The sequence below is a fragment of the Crocodylus siamensis genome, chromosome 2 (genome assembly GCF_052110815.1).
Source record: "Crocodylus siamensis isolate JL-2025a chromosome 2, ASM5211081v1, whole genome shotgun sequence".
NCBI lineage: Eukaryota > Metazoa > Chordata > Crocodylia > Crocodylidae > Crocodylus > Crocodylus siamensis.
The window spans coordinates 175,927,399-175,951,715 of NC_143396.1; the positions used below are offsets into that span (position 1 = coordinate 175,927,399).

At 47.2% G+C, this 24,317-nt stretch overlaps 2 protein-coding genes across 5 annotated transcripts in view; one reads left to right on the forward strand and one right to left on the reverse strand.

The window, feature by feature from the left end:
• Window positions 1-19,444, forward strand: LOC149871369 (malignant fibrous histiocytoma-amplified sequence 1 homolog). 3 transcript variants are annotated; one of them, XM_090032389.1, is made up of 11 exons: window positions 1-130; window positions 1,295-2,174; window positions 3,031-3,322; window positions 5,983-6,169; window positions 7,574-7,764; window positions 9,087-9,568; window positions 11,849-12,006; window positions 13,046-13,205; window positions 14,089-14,159; window positions 14,938-15,044; window positions 16,584-19,444. In XM_090032389.1, exons 1-11 carry the CDS (start codon window positions 112-114, stop codon window positions 16,599-16,601), a joined length of 2,565 nt encoding a protein of 854 aa, XP_089888515.1. In that variant the 5' UTR covers window positions 1-111; the 3' UTR covers window positions 16,602-19,444. The 3 variants fall into 3 exon arrangements, with proteins under 3 accessions (XP_089888515.1, XP_089888517.1, XP_089888516.1); XM_090032390.1 differs by lacking the exon at window positions 1-130 and having other exon boundaries at window positions 1,279-2,174; XM_090032391.1 differs by lacking the exons at window positions 14,089-14,159; window positions 14,938-15,044; window positions 16,584-19,444 and having other exon boundaries at window positions 13,046-13,231.
• IRF7 (interferon regulatory factor 7) overlaps window positions 14,045-24,317 on the reverse strand; it is a 25,577-nt gene continuing 15,304 nt past the window's right edge. Inside the window, exons 9-13 of one of the 2 annotated variants that reach the window (XM_090032392.1) lie at window positions 22,800-23,045; window positions 21,738-22,121; window positions 21,167-21,285; window positions 20,004-20,149; window positions 14,045-14,185 (exon numbers count right to left, since the gene is read on the reverse strand). In XM_090032392.1, coding sequence (XP_089888518.1) covers window positions 14,128-14,185; window positions 20,004-20,149; window positions 21,167-21,285; window positions 21,738-22,121; window positions 22,800-23,045 — 953 coding nt within the window. In that variant the 3' untranslated portion in view covers window positions 14,045-14,127. Of the gene's footprint in view, window positions 14,186-19,515; window positions 20,150-21,166; window positions 21,286-21,737; window positions 22,122-22,799; window positions 23,046-24,317 lie in introns of those variants that run through there. The other variant, XM_090032393.1, reaches the window with a different exon arrangement.

The following is a 24,317-nucleotide window of genomic DNA, read 5'->3' on the forward strand; positions in this document are numbered from 1 at the left end:
TCAGAAAGCAGGGGGGTGCAGCGTCATAAGGAGATGAGGAAATGAAAACAGGACTCTGTGTGACCAGTATAGATCTTGTCACGGCAGCTGCAGCACCCTACAGCCGACAGCATGGCCAAGCACAAAGCCTGTAAGTAGGCGCTTTTCCCTTCTTGCTCGTGTCCAGCCCTAGACTGTTGCTTGTTGCCAGAGGGAGTGGATGGCAGGTATAACTTGGGCAAAGGGATGACTACTTTCCCTTCTCCCTATAAGAGTGGAGAATGGGGTGAGAATACTTCTGCATTTGGCTTCTGAGCCTGGAGCCCTGTTCAGAGGAGTCCTGCAGCTGCTGTCCTGGGAGAAGGGAAATGAGCCTGTGAGACTTACTTTAGTTTAAAGCATTCTTAGACAGAGACCCATCCTCCATGTGACAGAGGAGGTAGCCGGAAAGCTTGGCTTCTGCTTGAGAGAGATGTGGTCACCCTATGACCTCACTTTCCACCAAATTTGAATCAATTTCCACTTCCCCCATGACCCTCCTGTAGCGGGGTCCTTACACCCGAGCTCTAGTCTAGGCCCTTGCACAGGCCCCTTGCTCCTTGTAGCTATGAATTAGGTGGCTCTTGCTTGTGTCCAGTCCTGTCCCTAGTCAGGTATCCTATAATGCATCAGCTTGGGGTGCTTCTGAATATGGGTATGAGGGAGGACCTCAAGTTGACTCTTAGCCTCTTAACTGTCACTACATCTTGCTGGCCAGTAGTCATATGGCCTTTCCCTCTGCAGTGTTGCAGACTGAATAAGGGCTAGCTCCAGGAGTTGCTCTCCTTCCCTGTCTCAGTGGTCAAGTGCTGTGACAGTAGGGGCTAGAGTCTTCCAGGTGCCTATGAAGTTACCTGCCTAAGCTATTGTCACTTAAAGATCACACAAGAGTCCTGCTCTGCTCTGGCTCTTGACCAAGTGACAACACAGTGCAGTGATCTGACTTTTCTCAGCTCATCTCTCTTCCCCCCCCCGCTTTGCTTATCATTCATTTCCTCTTCAGAGTGACTACACAGTACCATGTGGCAGATACAACATGTAGACAGTCTGCTGCTGAAATAGATCCCACACTTTGCCTTAGAAATGGTACCTAAAAGGACCCTCTTGTGATGAGCTTGGGGAGGGTCAAGAACAGGGGTCAAAGACCTAGTGGCTTGCAACATCCTTTCAGTCCCCCGTATGGGAAGGCAGACTTCTGGGAAGTGAGAGGGCTAGCAGGTGGTAAGCTCTTGAAGGAAATCTGGTACTTAAACTAGAATCATGTCACATTCATCAGGTCAGGAGCTAAGTGACTACCCACGGGAAGTGACTCTCTCCACCCTGAGGCTCCGAGTGCTGCCTCCTACTATCTTGTGTGACACCTGGCTGGAAAGTCTAAATCTGGACCGCAACAAGCTGAAGCGCATCCCTGGGATCTCTCAGCTGTGCAACTTGAAGAAGTTGATATTGTCCAAGAATGATATTGTCAACTTCCCAAAGGAAATCCAGAGTCTGGTCCATCTGGAGAAGCTGGACCTGAATCAGAACCAAATTCGGGTCATCCCAGAGGGGATCTTTTCCTGTCTTCTTAAGCTGAAACACTTGCGGTTGAACAACAACCGTCTTCGTGACCTTCCCAAAGACCTAGCCGCTTGTCAGGGCAGCCTCCAGTATCTCAATCTCTCCAACAACTTGTTCCAAGACATCCCCCAGGCTGTCTTGGACCTGGCAAGTTTGCAGGACTTCTACATACAAAATAATATGCTGCACCAGCTGCCCGTTGGACTGTTCACTGGGCGGCCACTGAAAATGTTCAAGGCAAATGGGAATCCTCTGAGGGAACCTCCTAGTGAAGTCTGCGCTGGGGGAATCCGGCAGATCCTGAGCTACTTCAGCCAGCTTCAGACGTGCCAGGTACAAGAGGACCGGAGGGTGAAGACTATGTTCCTGGGGGCCTCGCTGGCAGGGAAATCCACCATCTGCAAGAGCCTGCAGCAGAGGCGAGCAGTCCCACTGTCTGAGGAAGAGCGGACTGTTGGGATTGAGATCAGTGAGTTCCGCATCCAGGACTTCACGTTTCTTTTCTGGGACTTTGCTGGCCAGCTGGAGTACTACATGACTCACCATGTCTTCATCACCCCCCAGGCCCTGGTCATCCTAGTCATTAACTTCAAGCAGTAAGCACTATATGATCTGCGTGTGTGTTTGGAGAGTTTGCAATCTAGACAGCTGAGGCCTGTGAAGGGTGGGAGGAAAAATCTGGACTGAGAGAGAGAGGAGGGGGGCTCGTTCAAGGTCAGGCTGCAGGTCAATGGTAGAAATGCCAATGGTTCCCTGAGGCCCAGACCACGATCCATGTCTGTGAGACCTGTCTACAGTGCGAATACCATCCCGCTGGGTAGATCCGAGGCCCTTGGGTCTTATCCTAATATTTGAGCCTGTCAGTGTGCAGGAATGAAACCTTTGGTGCAGAGCAATTGTTTCAGCTGGATGCGCCCAGTGCCAGGGGATTTAGAGGAAGGTGTTAATATGAAACCACTGTTCAGCATTTGCTGTATTGCCTTGTGTCTGCTCTATGCTATGGAACATCTGCCCCAACACCAAGCTCGAAGTTTCAGGATAGGTCCATTGGGCTCAAAGCAGTACAGTGCGGGGATGCACAGACTGGCTCTGTACTTGTTGGGTCTAGAGCCAGAATCGGTTATGACAGCAGCACAGTACCCAAGTTAATTAGTTGACTTCTCTTCCAAGTGAGTTAGTCTGGGTGCAGGACTACATACATGTAACTGTACACGTGGAATCTAGAGCTAGCTTGATTATCTCTGCATGGTGTACTGGCTCCACCACATAAACTGAGGGACTGACTGACCCTCTAGTCCCTCTGTTCAAGCTCTAGGGACTTGTGTTTGCTACCGTGGCAGGCCTATGATGACCCAGATGCATCTTGTTACCACCTCAGTTCCCACTGCCGGTACCCAGAGTAACCAGCTGAGAGCCTAAGGTATGTGGATTTGTTTTGTTTTTTTCTTTCAGGTACCAGCTTAATGACACAGTCTTCAAGGAGCTTGTTGGTTTCTGGATCAACAACCTCTTTATGCGAATCCCAAACTCAGTGGTCCTCCCAGTGGGAACTCATATAGACTGTTGTGATGAGGGGGAAGTGGAGGCAAAGAAGCAGGATATCATGAACAGGATCCATGCCATGCTGGAGGAGAGGAGGACAAATCTCATTCACTTCATCAACAACCTGGAAGACAGCGAAGAGTCAGAAATCTACGTGGACCAGTGGAACAGACTGAAGGAAATGGAGAGCCGCACCTTAACTGTAGGGAATGTGATTTATTATGGGTCGTTGTAGGAGTGCAAGGGGCTGTGCAGACCAGAAGAAGATGCATCCTCCTGCTCCAAGGGACTAGTAGGGCCCAGGAGCCACTAAGCATCATCCACAAAGGGGTTGTCTAGCCAGCATCTGTGGCCCTCCTAGGGAGGGACACTCTCAAGCACACCTTACCTGCCTGTTCCCGCTTGCTTATCCCAAACCTGAAAGCAGGGCAGTGAAGCTACTCTGAGGATGCTGCCCTTGGGAGCCCCATCTCTGGTATGCTTGAGAGCAGCCATAAGCAGATGCCCCTGCAGTGAGCTTCACCTCTGTGTTTCTGGGGCTGGCATGTGTCAGAAGGAGCAAGAAGGTGTGGTGTGCTCAAGAATATTCCTCTTGGAGGGTGCCAGGATATGGTTAGACCTATCTTAGATTTCTGCTGGTGCCCTAATCTGCTTGACTGTGAGCCTTTCACCCTGGTACCCAAATGCTGTGGGAGGCACTTGCATGGCAAGTTTTGAGGAGCCCTTTTTTGTAGCTGGTGCATTTAAAAACAAACCAAGAAAAAGATGGACTTTGGAAAGAAAAAGAAAAATGTTGAATCCTCCCCTCCTCCCACCACCCTCATCAAAATTTCTTAAAAAACCCACAAACCTTTTCTCTGTCTGTCTTTACACTTGCATGCTCCAGGGTGCTCTGTGTGTGTGTGTGTGTGTGTGTGTGTGTGTGTGTGTGTCAGGGGGTGCAATTTTAATTGGAGCAGTTAAATCTAGGTAAAATCTGTGCCGCATCCCATGTATTCAATGTTCCATGCTTCGAAATGGCAGCAGGGGCACTTTATTAAAGCTCATTCAAGGAGCTTTAGTTGAAGTGCCCTGCCACCATTTTGAAGTGCAGAGGTGCTGAATACACGTGATGTGAAGGCTGCTCTGACTATCCGAGCACGTGGGAGCAGTCGTCCAGCACGTGTATCGGTGCCCTCTAGAATTCCCTGTGTTCCATGCAGCCCAGCTTAGTCAATTAAGTTGTCCTGCTTTGTTTCTGCTGAACGTCTTTCTTTGCCCTCCTACTAAGCTGTACCCAACAAGGGATGGGAGAGGGATCTTTGGAGCTGCTTCTGTTCCTTTCTGCCTCCTGTTTGTTTTCCCTGTGCAGTTAGGTCCCCCTGAAAATACTGCATGGGCTACTAACATAGCCACTATTACCATCATATCCCAGGCCTTGATGGTCTCTGTGTTCACTTTCATAACTATGTGGGTAAGGAAGTGCTGTTAACCCATCCTACAGGTGAGGCACAGAAAGCTTGTGGCTTGCCTGAAATCCCTGAGGAAATCTATTCTGCAGCTGGCAGTTGAACCCAAGTGTCTTGAATGTCATTAATACCCAGCCCCATTGGACAAGTCGTCTTTCTGGCTGTGGTTGCCAGTTACTTAACAGCTTAGTTTCATTTGCCATTTGCATTTTTTTTTCATTTAGCCAAAAATGATTTGCTACTTGTAGGGCGGCCACTAATGCATCCCCAGAACACAGGACATCCCTTTGGTGGGGGGGGGACAGGGACACCAGTCCCCTTGGCTAATCGGTGGTGGGGGCCACTGGGGCCTTGGCCTATCAACAGCAAGGGGCAGGACCACTACAAAACGTCACTTCCTTCCCTCCCTGGCTGACTCTGAACCCTGCTCCTCCTGGCTGTGTACTGCTCTACCTCTAGGCACAGCCAATAGCATCATGAGGACAAATGATTAACATGTATTTCCACCAATGAACTGAAAAACAGGATATTTTGCAGTCTGTTCCTCATTAATAAACAAACAGGGAACACTGGGTTTGAAAACAGGATGGTCTGGTATAAAACAGGACCAATGGCCACCCTCACTACATGGTTTTGGTCAGCCACTAGCTAGGATCCTTTTTTTTTTTGTTTTTTGTTTTGGACATGTTATATGAGTAAACCATCAAGGAAGCCTAATTTGCTGAACTGTAGACAGAGCATGCCTCGCATTATGCATGGCCTATGTTTTGGCTCTGGCTCTTGTACGTTTTCCCTGTGTAGTTTCTACTGCATTGTATTTAATGCGATCCACAAACCCACATGGGAAAATCATATTTGTAATCCTTTTGTCCCTCTTAAAAATATCTTTTTATTTATCATTTTTAACATTGCACGTTGAAAAACTCTTTGTCAGTTTGCTACTAACAGCTGGTCAGTTTTCCCTGTTTACATCGGTCTCAGCAATGAGAGAGAGAGAGAAACAAGGCGGGTGGAGGGAGGAAAGTGTGACTAGAGCAGGGGTGGGCAAAATGCGGCTCAGGGGCTGGGTACAGCCCGCCAGGCCGTTCTCTCTGGTCCGCAAAGTCCCTAAAAATTTAGAAAATGTAATATTAATCTACCCTGGGCTGCCTGTCATGTGACCCTTGATGGCTTGCTGAAACTCAGTAAGCGGCCCTCTGCCCAAAATAATTGCCCGCCCCAGCTGTAGAGCCACAGTTACTGGCCAGAACGTTGAAGTCGCCCCTATAGCAGGTTTAGTGCCTGAAACTGTTTAAATGCAAAAGGTCGTGTGCCTTAAATATGAAGCATGCCAGGTACAACCAAATCTCCTCTCTACGCCCGTACTTCTGAGTGCCCCATAGAAGCTACTTACACTAGAACTTTCTCTTTGCAGATTTTAGATCTTATTTCCGTCAATTGCACCGATTACCAGGACATTAAGAAACTGGAAGCTGCCATTCTGGGACATGTGCGGAATGAAGAAATATTCCCTAACGTTATCAGAATGCTGCCCCCAGTCTACAAGGAGGTGGAAGCTGCCATTGTTGTTGTTGTGCAGAGCGAGGGGACAGCAGAACATGGTAACCATGCAGGAACAGTCCCTAGCTCCGACTCCCTTCCCTCACGTGCGAGGCCATGGACCCCTCATGACTCTAGGGGCACTGTGCTACAGCCAATGCCTTGTTGTCAAATCATCCTTAGCATGGTGGTGCCTGATAAACTTGGTGCTCCTTATTCGACTTGAAATTAGTTTGCTATTGAAAGACTTAGCACAGTTGGGTGACCACACGTAGAAGCTGGGCAGCTGTGGTCTGAAGTACTTTAGGTGCAACGGGAGCAGGGAATTCAGTGATCTAGAAACAAATCCTTTACTCCTGTAGGGCTGAGCACTACCATTTAACTGCTGGCCTAGTTGCTTGCCTTCCCTTTGTGCCCATTCTCAGCATATCTGGTGAGGGAGGCTGAGATTTTGGTGCAGGGACTAGAAGCATGGCTGCTTCCTTCCCACAGTATAGCAGCACTCTCCTTACCCATGGCCATCCCAGCTATGTTCAGGTCAAGCACGGCCTGGATCAGTATAGACACAGGCATCCTGGAGCTAGTGAACTAAGAAAACTGTTAGCTTGATTTTCAGAGGGGTTCAGTGCTCCTAATTCCAATGTGAAGTCAACATGAGCTGCAGGAGCCTCACACCATTGAGAACAAAGCCATGTATAAGTATCAGAGACTGGAAAGGCAGATGGGATCTTGTGACTGATGCACAGATTCTTACTATGCCTATTTCTATTTCCCTCACAGTTCCCAGACAGGGATGTAGGCATTCAGGCTAGAAAGACCATCTTGAATGCTCCAGGCTTTGTTTCCCTATTGTAAGTTTTCTTCCCGTGCCTGATAGATCAAAGAGGAATACATTGGGTCAGATTATCAGCTCCTCCTGAACTTTTCTGGGAATAAATAGAATGGTTTTATTTTCATTGGAGTAGAAAAGATTGTTTGCCAGTGATCATTGTCCATGCCACTGCTGAACCCTGGCTCCTGGGAATCTTGTGTTTGCAGTGCACAACCCGGTATGTAAGACTTGCTCTTGCAAATGCTTTTCATAAAAATGTGCACCTGCTTATGTGAATGTGGACTGCAGAGCTAGATTCATTATTTGAAGGTCTGTACTTCTGTAAGTGTTTAAAAGTGATGGCACATGCACCCCACCTGCTTCCACATGCCCAGTCCTACCTACCTACCAGTGTCTTGGCAAGGTAATAAGGACATGGAGCAAACCACTCTACAGTTCAGGCTTCCTAAATTCAGTTCCCCCAAGAGTAGCTCTTGACCTGGAGCAGGTTTTGCCCAAGTGCAGAATATAATTAGTAGTGATATACGATAGCCTTTTCAAGGCTCAACAGATGACCAGCTGTTGCTTGCTGGCATTTGGGAGTTGTTTAATATGCTGTTCTAAGTTTCCATGTACCCCTTTTTTCCCCCTCAAGGCATGATGGATCTCAATCTCTTGCTCAGTGAACTTGCCCAGAGAGAGCACCTGACCGGCATTGGCAGAGAACTTCTCCAAGATGTCCTGAGGTACCTCCACCACGTTGGATTGATCATATGGTATGAGGATATCAAGCAGATGGAAAACATCGTCTTCCTCCGGCCAGCCTTTCTGATAACCATGTTCAAGGTGAGCAGTGGGGATCAATGGGACTCTCCCTCCATGCCAGGCTGTTACTCTGAGAACTGGCCTTATGTATTTTGCTGTATGCCACTGTCCATGGACAAGGTCCTTATGGATTGAAGAAACCTTGAGGATAAACATTTAACTTTCGCGATGCACCTTGTTGGTATGTCAATGTTGTAGCCACTGCAGCTATTAAAGCACTAGCTTTAAACTAGCTAGTTTGGGTACCACCTGTAGTGTGTGGAGCTTGGTGCAGGCTGCAAAAACCCACTTCAGTATTTTCTCATCTTTTTGGATGTGTTTTCAGCCTGTGCTGAGTTCTGTAGTGCTGTGGGCTACACTGCCAAGAAGTTGAGATCTATCTTGGGTGTAAGGTGAACTCTGACCTTCGGTGACTGCAGCATAGATACGTCTCAGTTTACCTCAGAGGCTTGCCTCAGAAATCTTGCACTTACGTAGCATGTAAGCAGGCTATCTCGAAGTGCTTAAAGGACTATTTGCAAAGTGTGAGTCTCAGGTGGGAGAGGTCAGTACTATTCCCATTTTATGGATAGGAAAAGAAGAAGCAAAATGATTTTTCCAGGTATGTGCTGCACTAGTGGCACAGCCAGGAATGAAATCCCAGTCTCCTGCTCTAAGCGTTGTGAGGTGGACACCAGTCTACTAGGAATTAGGCTGAGAGTGCCAATGTCTCTTCATACAGCTAGGAGATATGAACAGCTTTCAGCCACTACTGATCTGGCTGGACAGCCATCTCTACAGCTTCTTGGAGCCATCTGATAAATGAACCTATATGTATCATAACCTTAAATGAATTCCTAGGGCTAGAATCCCTTCTCCACTTTCTTTTAATATCATTTGTACAACCTCAGTTCAACCTTGATCAAGCCCTTGTTTCCATCTTACTAGTGCAGGCTTGGTAGATATGGCTCTGTTTCCTGAGAGAAGCCGGGTGTTGGCTGGGATGGAGGTAGTTGTGGGGAGGAGGATGCCAGGAGGAAAGGATGGTCCAGTGTACAGGTTTCTGGTCTGAGACTTGGCGAGAGATGGATTCAAATCCTTACTTCTCCACAGACGCCTCATTTGAGCTTGAGCTAGTTACTGTCTGTTCTGTCCCTCAGGTTCCCATGTGTAGAACTGGGAAGAGAGTGCTTTCACCTGCCTCGTAGGGGTGGTGGAGATTTGTTTCCAAACTTTGCCCAATTATGAATGAATCCACAGGGATGGGGTGGGGGGTGCATAGAATTATGGAAGAGGCAATTATGCGCAAGTGGCAGCCGCTGTGATGGCCCAAGCACCAAGGAATTAATTTCTTTTCCATCCAGCTCTTTGTCAGGTATCACCTTGTGCAGCAGATAGAGAGCATCTCAGTGGACACACTTGTGGGGGAACATGCAACCATCAGGGACCAATCCAACTGGGTATGGACATTCAAGTCAAAGGCTATGCTGTGCCAGCAGGCCATGCGTGCCTTAGTCAAGCACCAGCTTCCCTTGGAAGGGCTGGAGGACATCTTTGAGGAGATGATGGGGCGCAAGTCCCAGAAAGGAAAGCTGTTCAGCCTCCTGGAGCACTTTGAGATCTGCCTGGAGGTGAGGAACACCGAGAAGCTCAACCCAGCAGCCAGGGAGTTTGTGCCTGGGAAGCCATGGGAAGTGGCACAGAGCCACAGTGAGGCCTGTTACTTATTTCCCATGTATCTCAACCACAGCAAGGATGTTTCTGAGGTGTGGGGAGGAGATCATGCAGAAGATCTCCACCTACGGGCCTACTTCTCACCTGAAGTCCCAGAGAGCTTCTTCCAAAGGTAAGGAGTGGCTCTTCATGATGGACATGTGCCGTAGCCTGTCTGCCTATCCTGAAGTGCAAGTCCCTCAGGGCTATGGTCATGCCTTCTTGACTGTCTGGGAGGTACTGAATTAGCATGACTGAAAACAAAAGCCATTCACCATAACTGAAAGGAAGGTTGCTCTTGGAGTTAACACTAGACTGGCACTTGAGAGATTGGGGTTCACTTCCTAACTGTGCCACGAACTCTAGGCAACCCTAGATAAATTGTTTAGTCTCTGGGTGCCTCCGTTTTCTGTCTGTAAAATGTCTGTTGTCTATTTGGGGTTGGTTTGTAGCTGGAACTCTACCTACTGAGCATGCTGATGTCTCGGCTGTGGAGTGTAGGTGCTATTGTAACACGGGTGATCAGTAATGGGGAATGTGATCAATTCAGTAGCTCAGAGTCAGTTGCTATGATTCCTATTCATCACCATGTAGGTAAATTGTTGCTTGTTTTGGGGACCTCTTGATGGCCTTACTTTTTCCTGAATCTATGCAATGCCTTTGGCCAGCCCGTGGGTACAGGGAGTTCTGTCATGGGATCCTGGTTTTCTGGAGCACAGGTCTCCCATCTTCCTAGTTCTGCTAAGCTGGCTATTAATGCTCAGGAGAGCAAAGAAAAAAGCAACCATAGGGAAGTAGTATGGGACGAAGTGCAATAAGCACATTAAATCCTTAGAGGCAGAAGCATGGTTAAGAACCCTTCACTTCTAGCATGTTGACCCATATCTAGTCCATGTTGGTAGCAGCTATTACCTTCTTTCACATGAGTTCCCCCCTATCTTCCCCTCCCCCCAACACCTGCCCTCAGTTTACCTACATCAGAAGTTTTGACAAATTCCCAATTTGTAGATGTGCCCATCATAAATCCCACCTCCATGGCTAGTGCTTTAAGAGCAGGCACAAGTACTAGCAGATGGTCACAGAGTGCTGTGGGTTGAAGGCTGGACTCCCCTTGCAACCAAAGGAGGTGCTTCCTTCCAGTCAGGGTTTGAGACTCAGTCGGGTGACGTTGGGAGGCTTCCTTGCCTCTACCTGATCTGTGGTTAGAGGACTTGGGTGTCCTCAGAGGCTGAGCCTACACTTAAATGTCTTTTTAAGAAAAAATGAGTGCAATAGAGGAAAGTAAGATGCAAGAAGAAACCTGAAAGATGGGAGGATACTCTGGTAAACCTACTGGTAAACTTATTGCCTTTTACGAAGAGTTGTCATTGACTGAGTGATGTCCCTCAGAGAACCTGGTTCTCACAGGAGCCATCCTTTTGGTCCTGGTGGCTGTGATTTGCACATACAGCACAGCAAAACAACAAATCCAGAAGCTTGGCCAGCTGCCTAGTGCCTGCATACAACAGAGGCTAGTGCTGACGGTTGTAGAGTCAACAATGCAGGGAAATGCTGAGCTCCTGCACCGCAGCTGAGTTTGTCCTCTGGAAGATTGCTCATCTCCAAACGTTTGTGGACAGAAAGATGCATGCCATTGTAAATGAGGCCCCTCTTGTCAGGGGTGTCTTGGAGCTGGAATCTTCCCATTGTAAGATTCAGCCATCCAGTCAGGATATGGGATGGCTTGGTACTCTGAGGGATGTCTGATGGGCTGATAAACGTTCATTTGCTCTTAGAGCATTAGAGGGCTTGCTGTTGGGGGAAGCCAGCCCCTCCTCCTCCCCCATTCCAATAAATCGGTGGCAAAAATGATCCATTCCAAAGACTACCTGTGTGCATGACAGATTTATAGCAAACAGGCATGTGTTGTCACCCTAGCTTTCAGGTGAGCAGTGTTGCCTCAAATGCATGAGAAAAGGAGGGAGAGAGACCTTAAGCTGCATGTATGATTTATAGTAGTAATATTGGGGTTTGTCCCTGAGATGGTTGGCTGCTTAATTTGTACTAAGCACCTATGCTGGTCAATGCAGGGGGACAGCTCTTGGCTTCAGAAAGAGACTTATTATTGCTGGCTCTTCTTGGAAAGAGAATAAAATGACAGACAAATACACCAACTGTGTCCATAACCCATGCTAGGTCAGCCCTACATGAGTTTGCTACAGTTGTTGGCCATGGGACTCTGCCCTTGAGCTTACTCAATAAGAGCTTATACTTTTAATATGAAAGACCCTTAATTTTTTCCCCTGTGCTTTTGTCTTAAGCAGGATTGGTGATTGTAGAATTTAAAATGGCTTCACGATACCAGAAATGAGGGAAGGGCAGTATGTGGCAGGGTCACCATCTACAGGATAATGTCTCTTCATTTCCACTGCAGACTCATGGTGAAAGCTTGCTCTTTCTATTCCACCCACTGGGTTGCAAAGACGATGTGCCTGCTTGTGTGCAGTGGCAAGCCTTTGTTGATCAAAGAGAACAACCAGAAGGGCTACAGCTATATTGAACTCCGCTGCAGAAAGCCGGCAGAAAGGATAGGTAAGACTTGAAGCCTCAATAATGACTTCTCTATTGAGCATGTTTCCTGGAAAGGAGAGAGGAGTTTCCATCTGCTGCTGATCAACTTAGGAAACCAGTCAGTGTGTTTGGATGCGTGAGGATTCCAGTGCATGAGCAGTACATCTGTAGCACAACCCCTATTTCCTGTCCCTAGAGTTAACCGAGGATGGGTGGTGCTACACATACTGAAGACCCTATGGAGGTCCCCACAACACAGGGAATAGTCTGCTTCCCCCAAGGCTGGTTTGGGCTGTTGAAGCAACTCTGTAATCTGGGGGGAAATCTAATTAATCAGGCTTTCAGCTGAAAGGTTCATGCTCAATAGATCTTGATGAAATTGGGGTCCCAACAGATTTTTTTTTAATGAAAAAACTCTGTGGACTCAGACAGAGTCCATCATAGAACTGGCTAAGATTGGTCAAAGTTTCAGTGAGAAAATGTTTTAGCTACTCTCAACAAGCCTGGCATAGGGACACTATAGAGTACTGTAGAATATATCCACACGCTATCCCCAGCACTGACATGTGCACAGACATCTGCTTGCATGCACCTAACTTGGAAAGTGCCTTGGAGTGGTAGTGAAGCCAATTCTGAAGCACCCCATGGTGGCTCACAAGCTTTGTGTCTGCCATACAAGACTGCTTCTGGTGGGGAGAGGGAGGAACAGCTCCTGGAAGGGAGTGGGTAGGCAGTGTGTGCTTGAGAGCAGCTTTCTTTGACGAGCGGTGTAGACCTACCCTTAGTCCACAGCTGAGGCTCTTAGGTTCATCCACGCTACAAGTAATAACAAATAAGGAAGAGGCACAATGTAGACTTTGAAAACTTTTTGCTTTACCCAATTCATTTCTTGTTTCTCAAAGAAGTTGGGCCTAGACCCAGCTGGCATAACTGTTTGCCTATAATCCTGCATGATCAAGCTGCAGTCAAGTTATTCCTATTCTTGGTCTTGGTCAGCTCCAGCTGGGTTACTGTGATGGTCACCAGCAGCTGGTTCTTCCCTCTTTGTTCATCCCCAAAGAATTCCAGATTACATGGGACTTAGTCATGGCGATCATCTCCATCATCCGGAAGCTCTCAGATGAGTGGCCTGGACTCCATATATGCTTGAAAACACCTTGTCGCACTGCTGTGTGTCCTGCAGAGTTTGTTTGGCCGGACCTGGATGGCAAGTCCACGGTGTACGTACACTCTGTAACTTGATAAGTTTTGGTAACCCTGTCTTCCTCACAAAGTGGATGTGGGGGTCCAAGAGCATGGCAAAAGGCAATGGTTTGTTTTTTTAAAAACAGCAAATGAAACTGGTTATAAATATTGTTTGTTGATGATATGCATTCTCACCTGAGTATCCCAAGACAAGTTAAAAAGGTGAAAGTCCTTGCTCCATTTTGAGGCAGATCATAGCCAACTTCACAGGTGAAGGATGTTGGCCTTCACCTGTCTCAGATCATGTTGCCCAGGTTTTGATGCCTAACATTAGATGTTAGCCTTCCCTTTCTAGAAACTCCTCAAGCCCCTCTATAGGCTTATTGGCTTCGCTGGGGAGCTCTGAGTACTTCTGAAAAGCTACACATTTTGCTTAGGTACCCAGCTATGGCTCATGGTTGGGATTTGTGAAAATCAGGGGTGACTTTGCTGGGAGTAGAAGGCAGCCCTTTGAAAAACAGCACCTTAAATATGGGTCTGTAAATGGCTTCTTTAGGTGGCTTTGGTACATTCCCTCTTCTGTACTACCACCAGCTCATCTTTTGATACCATAAGAGGGAACATGCAGAGACTCATGTCAAACACTTGGTTTACAGGTATGCAAACTTTGTGTTAAGTGACTTGGCAGAGGTCATTCAAGAGGTCCATGGCAGGGCTGGGAATGAATCCTGGGGCTTTCTGTTAGATGCCCTAGTGCCAGCACATTGGTAATGTTTGCTCGTATAGGTTTTTTCTGTAATACTTCAGAAAGCACGATCTAGCAAAAAAAACTTTGAATCCACAGTGAGTAGACTTTTCAAGGCTGGAAAGGTGTGTTGTGAGGTTTTGTCTACTGTAGTCTTTTATCTCTCTTCAAAGGACCAAGGAGGACATTAAAACTTGTGGAACATGTAGCCATCAGTTTCGGACAGAGCTGCTTTTACCCAAAGGTAAGATGCCAGCTGGCTGCAGCATCCTGCCAGAAAAGGAGAGAGAATGAATATATGAATGACTTCCTGCATGCCCCTGGGCACATCGTTCACTCATCTCAGTGCTGCATTGCCTCATCTGTTCATCAGGGATGCTAAGGCAAAGATAGATCCAGTTGGGGTTTGAGATTTTTGGGGACAGAGACCGCCACACTGCTGATCTCAGCTGGGAGCAAATAATGCTTAGAAGCATATCCGAACTAGGACATCAGAGCTGGGACATCTGAATTCTTACCCACTTCTGTCCCAATTCACATTAATCTCACCTGGTACAGATAGGCATGCATGCGAAGGCAGAAAGGGGTGGGTGATGCAGTGCCCTCTAGCTCATACCTAATAAAGAGGTTCCTTGTTTCAAGTGTTTGTTTCTAACAAAGCACGTTTTCCTAAGAATCTTTGGCAGCCATTCTCTGTTTTTAGATATCAACAGTGGGCCCCCCTTGGCTTAACTGTGTCCCTGCTTCATCACTAATATGCTTTGGGGACAGGTGCACAGCTGGGGTCAACAGTCATTGGTCCATCCAGGTGAAGGGAGTGCTGACAACTCATGCCAGTTGCCATTCTGCCCCCATCCTGAGTGGCTTAGTATATTGGCCAAGTACATCCCTCCCCCACTTTATACTGGCAGTGGGTGAAGGATGTATGTAGGAAAATAGATTCCTCTGTGGCAGAGTAACCATGGGGGTCTTTCAGCCTATACTGCTGGGGTAGACTGATACCTCTCTGTCTTTCCTTTCAGTTTTGAGTGATGTGGAAGCTCCCGCGGCTCAGCCTGCTGCCCACTACTATGTCACAAGCTATGGAACGACAACCTTTGGCCCCAGCAATGTCCACGTCAGTCGCCAGGTAATGTGGCTGCAGTTTGGCCCTGCTCCCTGGGTTTTGGCTTCCATTGTTTTTGTGCTGCGGGTAGCTACTTAATGCAACCCGATACAGCTCCTGGTGTATCCCCTGTGAAATGGATGATGATCTGGTAGTTAAGGTCCTGGTCTAGGACTTGGATTCCTCGCATGACCTGAGACAAGTTACTGAGACCTATATCACTTGAGGTGTTCAGATTCTTTATTGGGAGTTGGGCCTGTAATGGTCTTTACAAGACTTCAGCCTTGGTCTCTGCTGAGTTCTCCGTCTGGAATATGGAGAGAATAGCACTTCTCTGCCTTCCAGGAACACTGAACTGGGTTAACACTTGTGATGCACTTGGATGACAAAGGATAGGCTAAGTCTTCCCATTGATTTTAATGGGAGTTAGGTCAGGTCATTAAATAGAAAAGTCCCTTTCTGCCGGGCCTCCCTTTCCCTGCCTAAGTTCTGTAAAATGCACATTGTAGCCTGCTGGTCAAACACTCCAATACATGTTTTAAGCCTTGTGTGGACTGTTAAATTGGCCTAGCTTGGCCTGCATAGTACAGGCTGAAGAATTTAATTTGGGGTTCCAGCTGTCAATCATCTCTGTGGCCTCTCTATTTATATAATCCTTCTTAATTTAAAGAATATACTCTGGCAGTCTTCTATATACGTATCTCACTGCTATTCCTAGATGCAAGCATCTTGATTAGGCTGAAAAAATTAAGGTGAGAGTTGAGCACCTAAATTCTCTAGTGGGTTATGAAAATCTCACTCTTCATGTATCTAAAAAAGCCTTGAAGCCTGGGCTTTTTTAGATGCTTTTAAAAATAATGGTAGACTCATAAGTTTGTGCCCTTGGAAGCCAGTTGTCACAAACCCTCTCAGGAAGTCATCATCCCTCATGGGGAACCACTGGTGTGTGTGATGTGTTACTGGGGAATCATGCTCCAAGAACTTACTGCTGCACATAGATGCCTGTGACTTGGGTCTTGTCTACGTCACAGAGTAGCTGGCATAGCTATGTTGTGGGGTGTGAAAGGATCATGCCCTGGAGTTGATGCATCTAAGCCAGCAAAGCTCCTGATTATGGACACAGCTCTGACAGGAACCTGGTTCTTTCTCTTGGGGGAAACTGGCGTGGCAACACCAGCTGAAAAATGCCTTGCATTGGTAGATCTGCATCAACGTGAGGGAGCGTGCCTGCCATAATATAAACATTTCCTCTGGTGGTGCTTGGAAATTGCTAAACCCTGGAGCAACAGTGTTCTACAAATGGTATTTTGGATGGCTGTGCTCCCATGCCCCTGCGGTAACCATCCTGCAGCACCTTTCTCCACCCTTGCTGTGGGGCTGGTGGTCTGACAACTTGGTGGCTCTTACTGCTCCAGAGCCCCACCCCACAGCTCACCTACCAGACCCAAATAGCCCTCAACTTTTGGGGCTTGTTAAGATTCAGGTCAGTGCTCTTCTGCTTATCTGCTTTCTTAGCCACTGAACAAGCAAGTGCAGTTACTTACTCTTTTTTTCTTATTTCAGAACATCTTAGATGAATAATTGGGCCAACCAAGGAAAGGCTGCATGGGAAGAAGACTGCCCTATAGTCAAAGCCCTTGGTTCATTTGGGACCATGTCTCATGCACCTTGTTCTGCAAGATGTCTGCCTGTTTGCAGTGTATGTTAAAGCTGAATTTGCAATAAACACTTTCCACCCATAGCAGGATTGAAGACATGTCCGTTTATTTACACAAACACATGGGAAAAATGCACGTTTAGTTATGCTGTAAACATGGCAGAAAAAGCAGATGATGTACAGGAGAGGTTTGCTCTAGGAAGAATAGATACAAGGTGGGGGGAAAAAACCCGCAGGTATAAATTAAAACTATGTACAAAACTAGCACACCAAGTGTGCTATTGCAATGATTCTCCCTCATTAGACATCATCAACAGGCTGTCAAATGTGTGATGCCTTCAGCATTGTACAATGGATCCAAAGCCCAGAAGAGTCCCTTGAAATAGTTCATGCTGGACTTTGGATCAAGGTCATGTTTTTTCAATTGATTCCTGATGTTCACTATTGTCCCCCTCATAGAGAGCCATGAGTTCCAGGTCTGCCAACTTGATGCTGGTCTTTTTTAATCTTGAGACCCAATTCTGATGTCAGGTAGCAGCTGAGACTACTTGGACTCATGCAGAATCTGGACTAGGCCTTTGGTGACTATTAGCCACTTCGTGATTAACATCATCAAAGGCCACTTTCATAGATAGTATATAAGCCTCCCTTGATCTCAGTGGGGCTATGTCATTTGGAACCAGTTGAAGAAGGCCCTTTATTCAAGTGTATGGGAGAAAACAATAACTAAAACAAATTTATAAAAGTACAGTACTAAAATTTGTATTTATAATAAAATATTGATTTGGCACCTCGCGGTGTAGTGCAGATGCTGAGCCATGGGGTCCTATGGTCTTCCCACAAAAAAGCGCTTGTGCTTTTAGTGTCCTTGTATTTTCTACAGTCCCTGGCCCAGATCTTAACAGAAGGATAATAGAGGTATAACTTGTACTCCAAATTGGGTAGAAAAAAGAAATTCCACCTGTTTAGGATATTGAAGGTGCTCAAGTAATTTAGGTGCTTTCTAACTAGATAGCTTATAAAGTGAATTTAGCTAAATAGACCCTGCTGCTTCACATTAAACCATGCTAGCATTTCATGCTGACAGCTAACAACCTATCCCCCCTGCAGTCTCCGCTGCAGAGTGCATGTCCCTATAGATGATTGTCAACAACTATGTAGTTGCACTGAGATTTGACAATCCCACAGCCCCTCTCTGTGCAAAAAATGGTTTTCTAAACCATGCTGGCAATAGGGAGACTGTTTTACAGTCCATCTCTGCAAATAAGGACAACATTGCTTTGCACCATAGTAGGAATTCTGCACCAGAGTAGAAGAGCTCCTCATGCTGGACTGATGCAAACGTGGCTGTGCAATGTGGCCTGTATGGACAGGTTAATGCTAATATGCATGGAGTTGAGGTAGGATCTGCAATATAGCTAGGGCCTTTTGTTCAGATAGAAAAAACTGCTATTGGAACAGGGACACCAGTGACTGTGGGGTCTAGACTTGCTTATGTTTGTTACCTACAGCCACTGCAACCTCCCAAGCCAAATTCAGAGGTCCTGGAATGTCATTGGCTGTCTCTCTTGCTAAATCTCACTAGATTATTAATAGAGTTACAACCCACTGGGGTGAAAACTGCCTGCAGTTTAGGGTAAGCAGTCATCTCCCAATGAAAGCAATGGCTGGGCTGCAAGGACTGGAAGGACCACATGGCTGTATCATGTCATGAAATTAGACATAATCAAAAACCCCCGAAATGATCCATTAAACATTTGAGTTGTGAATACCCGCTCCTAGAAGATTCCTCAGCCCAGAGACACAAGAGCTGCTGTTTTTCCAGAAGAGTTGATACATGTGGCCAATAAGGTAAGAAGCTGCTGTCAACCTTGCCCAGCTCACCTGATCCTCTCCAGCTTTCTCCCGTAGCTGCCCCTTTCCATTTCCCCTCCTACTTTTCAGGCAGACAGCCCAATTTCCAAGGTACTTTGCAAGCTTTAGGGCTAATTGCTTTTCCATTTGTCATGGACTCTAAACAGATCAAATTCTCCCTTCACCCCAGGAGCTTTTTTATATTCTTAACTGGAACAAGATGGGTAATAATAGCAGCAATTGGTGTAGAAATGGGATCCATTCCTGGCCAGCTGGAAAAGAGTAGCTCTGGTGTCCCAGTCAGACAAGAGGAAGGCTGAGGCCAATAGCTCAGTGGCTGAGCTGAGACCTCTAGCCCATTAAGGAATGTACAGGAATGTAAAGGAAGGGACAGCACAGCTCTCAACCCAGAGGCCTCTGATCCTGCAGAGACGGGTCCCTTAATTCAACCACTGAACAGAAACCCAGAAGCTATTCCTGCTGCCAGCCTGTTGTCTGCAAGGGCCAGGTTTGCCAGTTGTTTTGTGTGCCAGCTTGAACCCTCAAAAAGGCCTGGCTTTAAAGAGACAGATATGCAACCTTTCTGGAAAATCAGTTTCCTCCAACAGAGGCCCAAGCTGGCCCCCTCCTTCCCAGAAGGATCCCTCAAGAAAGCCCTGTATACCTTGTAGTGCAATGCAAAGGCCTGTGTTAACAAAAGGAAGTGAAACAAAACCAAGATTTACTTGTACAACCTAAACAGTAAAGAGAACTTAAAAAGCTACATGGAGGCCTGTTTTATAAAAAAAAAATGTGTGTGTGTGTGTGTGTGTGTGTGTGTATATATATATATATATATATATATACACACACATATATACACACACACACACACTCTTCATTCTTGACATACTGCCAAAATGGGCAGCTGAAATCTTGACCTTATAGCCATAGATAGCAACCCCCACCCTCCCTCCCTTCAATTAAAAACAATAAGGTCAAGATTTCATTCACTTTTTCAAGGTCTCTTGGTATGTAGTTTTGGGAAGACCTGCTTCCCCCCATTTCCAACCCCTCCCTTTTAAAATACATTTGGATCACGAAAGGATGTGATTTTTCTAAAGGCTGGGCTAGAAAAATGAACAAATATGAGACTGACTCTCTTCTATTAAAAGACAGCTGAAGTGATCAGGCTCCTTTAATGAGAAAAGAGGAAGCAAGACCTTAGCGAGCAATTGTGTGTCATAGTTACATATGCATGACTGTTCTGCAGTGACTCAGCCCACTGATCTCAACTGCATCATTAATTTATTACAGGACCTCACCTCATCTAGCCCATGTTTCCAGATGGGATCCTAAAGCCACACACTAATAGCAGGGTGGTGGGGCAGAGTACTTTCAAATGTAGCCCAGTCATGCAGAGACCCGGGCATGGAATGAGAGCAGCTGTTACTCTCCCTGCAGAAGGCGCTTTAGGAGGAGAGGGGGCTTACTCGATTTGCATCCTGAATTGCTCGAGGAAGTCATGCAGGCTGTTGAAAGAGGTGGACATTTGCAGGCTCAGGTTCCCACTGTTCAGGGATGAAGTGCCTTCTCTCAGCACCATCTCATGGAGATTCTCGCAGAACTTAGGCACCAGCTGCAAAGAGACCCAACCCCCGACCCAAGATATGAACACTGATGTCAAACTCTCGGATGGTGAGGAACACAGCGCTCGCAGTTTACTCATTTTCTCTCTTGGATGAACTACTCAAGTATTCCCTTGAGCCTCCTTCTGTTCCCATGCACTGAAGAGTGACAGATGTGTTCACACTGTAACTCCCAGAGAGAAGGAAGCAAGACTTGGGAGAACGCAAGTGGGACAGGTCTTTCACCATGCATTTGAGGACGACCCTCTCCAGGCTGGACTCAGCTTTGCACAGGTTGTCCTTAAATGCACCCTGGCTGCAAGAGCCCCTGTCCACTATGGGGCTTTTTGAGGGTATCTAATAGCTATGGCAAAGCCATACCCCACCTCTGCCTGACTGACTCCTCTGTCCTTTTATTTTATACCAGTACCCAGCACCCCTTTGGGGACAGGCACAAGAAGTGGGGACCCACCCACCAGCTACTGCTGTTCCCACCAGAGCCTGGCACTCCGTGCAGCTGCTCCCACAATCCCCAGCTAGAGTGAGGCAGAAGCAGCCCTGGCTTCCTCCCATTTCCATCACCTAATCCCTGCCTGGTTCTGCTGGGTATCTCCTGCTGGCCCAGGGGCTTCAGATGCAGGGAATGGTTTCATGGGGTGTCAGACTTGGCCAGGGACAGCAGTGGCAGCAGGCGGGTCCTCCCTTCATGCCCCTTTTTCTTGCCCATCTCCCCAAATGAGCATGAAGCTAACTAGGAGGGGTGATACTCTCCGCTCTGGTTATGCTGGACTCCCAATTATTTGGCCAGACCTTTACTAGCTGCGCAGAGCTATGGCCTTTTTGCACACAACCAAGGGACGGCCTCTTGGCCAAAGCAGACAAACACTGAACTCACGTCTGACCTTTAGTGAACGAGCGCTGGGCAGGGAGATATCCCACCCAGCATCAGCCATGTTTGGCAGCTAGCGAGTGCTCCTGCCCAGAGAGAGCTTCTATATCCCACCCTCCACCAATCCTTCTCTGCTTACCTTCACCAGGATCAACTTGCTTTCCTTGGCCCTGGTCCCTGAAAAGCACTGCCCAAAACAAAGGTAAATGGTGAAGTCAGGAGAACACTCCCTGCGGTGCTGATGAAAGTCCTTCAGCTCTGCAAGAGAGAAGATGGAGGGGGGGAGGGGGTTGTTAGTGAGTGAGGGGTGGTGGGGTGGGGGTGCAGTCAGAGTTTGCTGGGCTGAATACATTGCCTGGGAAGGCTGAGAAGGTGCAGGCTATGAAAGGAGCTTTCTGATTAAGGGTCTGCTCAGTTTGAGAGAACAAGATGCTCCTGGCTGTTGCCTCTTTTTAAGCACCAATGCAAGATCTCCTGGAGTTTCTCTTAAGTGGGATTTGTAAACACAATACACCATACCTACAGGCAGGCTGGGCCCGGCCCATGATCAACCTAAGGACTTCAACCACACTAGGGCCTGATTATATGAGGCATTGTCCAAACATAGGATCACCTCTGTCCTAATGAAGAAACCCTGTGGTGTTTCATCCTGGCTAAGAGAGCTACCCAGGAAGCTAGATGGAGGTGGAACAGGCTGCCTGCAGGCTCACCTTCCCAGAACGTCTCATAGTTGTAGAGCTCCACATCTGTACTGCGTGGCAGCAGCCTAGGCTCAGGGCACTGAGTCATATTGGCCAGCTGCTTGGAGAAGGCCCAGAAAACCTTGCATTTATCCAGGCGCTGGGCATAGATCCTGTTGTTCCGCTGCTCCAGCTGCAGCCTGGCATTCTGGAGCAGATGCCTGGTGAAATGAACCTGCTTGTGATCCGCCAGATGGTCTGGGCTTGGGAAATGCACCACCTGCATACAGTCCTGGGGGAGGGCAGGGTCTTCATTATTGTATGTGAACAGGCACTTGCTCTGGGTCACTTCCACAAGGTGGGACTGCTTCCCCCGGTAGTAGATGGTGACCTCCAGATTGTGTGGGATGGTTCCTGAAAGATACGAGAAAATGCTTTTAATTATAAATACATAAATGATTTTATAAATGAGGGAGGCTTGCTAAGGGGGTTGGCCCTCTGTAACAGGTGACTGGATTGAATCTTGTCTGGGCTGGAGGTGGCCAGAAGTTGATACTATCCGATGGCTTTTTGGTGGCCACTGAGTATGATATGCTTTGGTTTCCCAGTGGGGCTGCTACATCAAAGTTCACTACAGTGAGTGCAAATATTCCTGCTGGCCTCGGTGGGCACTGGACCAGCTCATGACATCCCAAGCCCCAGTCACCAGATATGGCTTCCGGTAGCATTTCCCCACCCCCTTGGTTGGCAGACTCTGCGAAGCAGAGGATGGCTCAATGAAGAGCCATCCCACCCCTGTGGTTGATGGGCGTTGCATGTCTGCCTCAGCAGAATGAAGGGTGGAATGAAACCAGGCCACCGTGATGAGACCATGGTCAGGGGAAAGTACTTCCAAGATACCTCTAGTTCTTCAAGAGAAGTGCAGAGGGGCCTCTAGTTTGTGGGAAAGGTGAGCACTGTATGACTCCAAGAGCTGCCTTTTCCCCTAAAGCTCGACTGTTGTGCCCCTTAAAGATGTGGGGACAGGTGGGCAGCTTATTCCTGAGTACAGGTCTCCCTGCCTAGGACTGAGAACGGCTCTGAGGCACTGACCTGTGTTGTTCAGCAGAGGGACTGTGTGGTGAGAAGGTTCCTGTGGAAGCAGGGCAGCACAGGGGTTGAGCATAATCTGCTCCACTGCGGCGGGGGCCATCCACTGGTTTGCCAACTGGTTAGAGCCATTCTCTGCCAGCTCATTTTGATAGACAGCGGCATTTCCATCAGGGGCTTCATTCAGGAATATGTTCTGGGTACCAGGGTGGTTGCTGTATTGAGATCTCCCTTCAGACAGGATTCTTGCTGTGGTGGAGAACAATTGGTTTGTAAGATGGGTTGTTTTTGCAACAATAGCATTAGGGTCTACCTCCTCCCCTACCCCATGCTCTGCCTTTGTGTTGTGCTCATACTCTTAACTAGGCATAGTTTCCCACTGAGGACAGGGGGACTCTTTCCCACCAGCTTTAGCAGGTGCTGGGTCAGACTCCAAGCCAGTCATCTTCCCATGAAACTACAAACAGGCCTTTAAGCCCTAAACCGTCACTCAAAACCAGATTATAAAAGAGAAGAAAACAAAGTGGCTCAACCACAATGATAACACTATCAGGACGAGCCAAACATCACTGCCAAGTTATCCTGTTAACTGCATAACCACTCTTCCATCAGCCTAGATGAGAAGCTCTTTGGGCTAGAGTTTGACCCTCACCATATGCTGATGCTGTATCAACAATGAGCATTACACTCATTAAAAGGGAATGCTGTGTGGGTGGAGATTTAGTTGTGGCCAAGGTCTAAAGAGATGAGGTCTTAAATCTGACCCCACAGCAGCAGAATTTTAGTATCCCATGCATATTTTTCTTGGGGGAACAAAACCTTGTACTTCCAGAAGAAGGGGCTAAATAATCAGACAAGTCTTGCCCATCTCAAAGCATTGTGGAACAGAGCCAAAGGGTAGCTGGATATCTAATCTCCTTTTGAAATCAATGGGCTTGTAATCACTGGACCAAGCTTGTAAGTACCAAATGGGCTTGTAAATACTTTTTTGGCTCCAGCTCTACAACCCTATAAAATTATAGACACCACAGTTGGTTGGAAAGGAGAGTTTTTCCGCATGGCAAATTTGGACAAAAATAAATTTTCATTAAAAATAGTTATCGTAAAGTGAAGAATTGGGGGAATTTTTCAATCAAAAACCCACTAAAGTTTTCTCTCAGAAAGCAGATGTTGTTTGTGTAATATTCTCTTCCCCCACCCCCAACATCAAAAAGCCAGTTTGTAGCAAGGTTTGTTTTGATGGAAGATTTTTGACAAGTCCTAAAAGTAAAACAGGGGTTTGGTTGCAGAACACTACCTGGATACTGGCAAAGACTCAAAATTACAAAAATGTGCATCTTGCATGTAGTGGGAACTGGTCCCTCTTACCTACCCGCTACATGAAGTCAAAAGATCCTGCCCTTCCCTCAACAGGCCAAGTCAACTGTAGCCTGCAGGAAGATGAGCCACCAGGTGTTGTTTTTACAACAGCTGGTGGTTCCCACCTGAAAGATCATTCAGTTAAATCAGTATAAAGAGCAC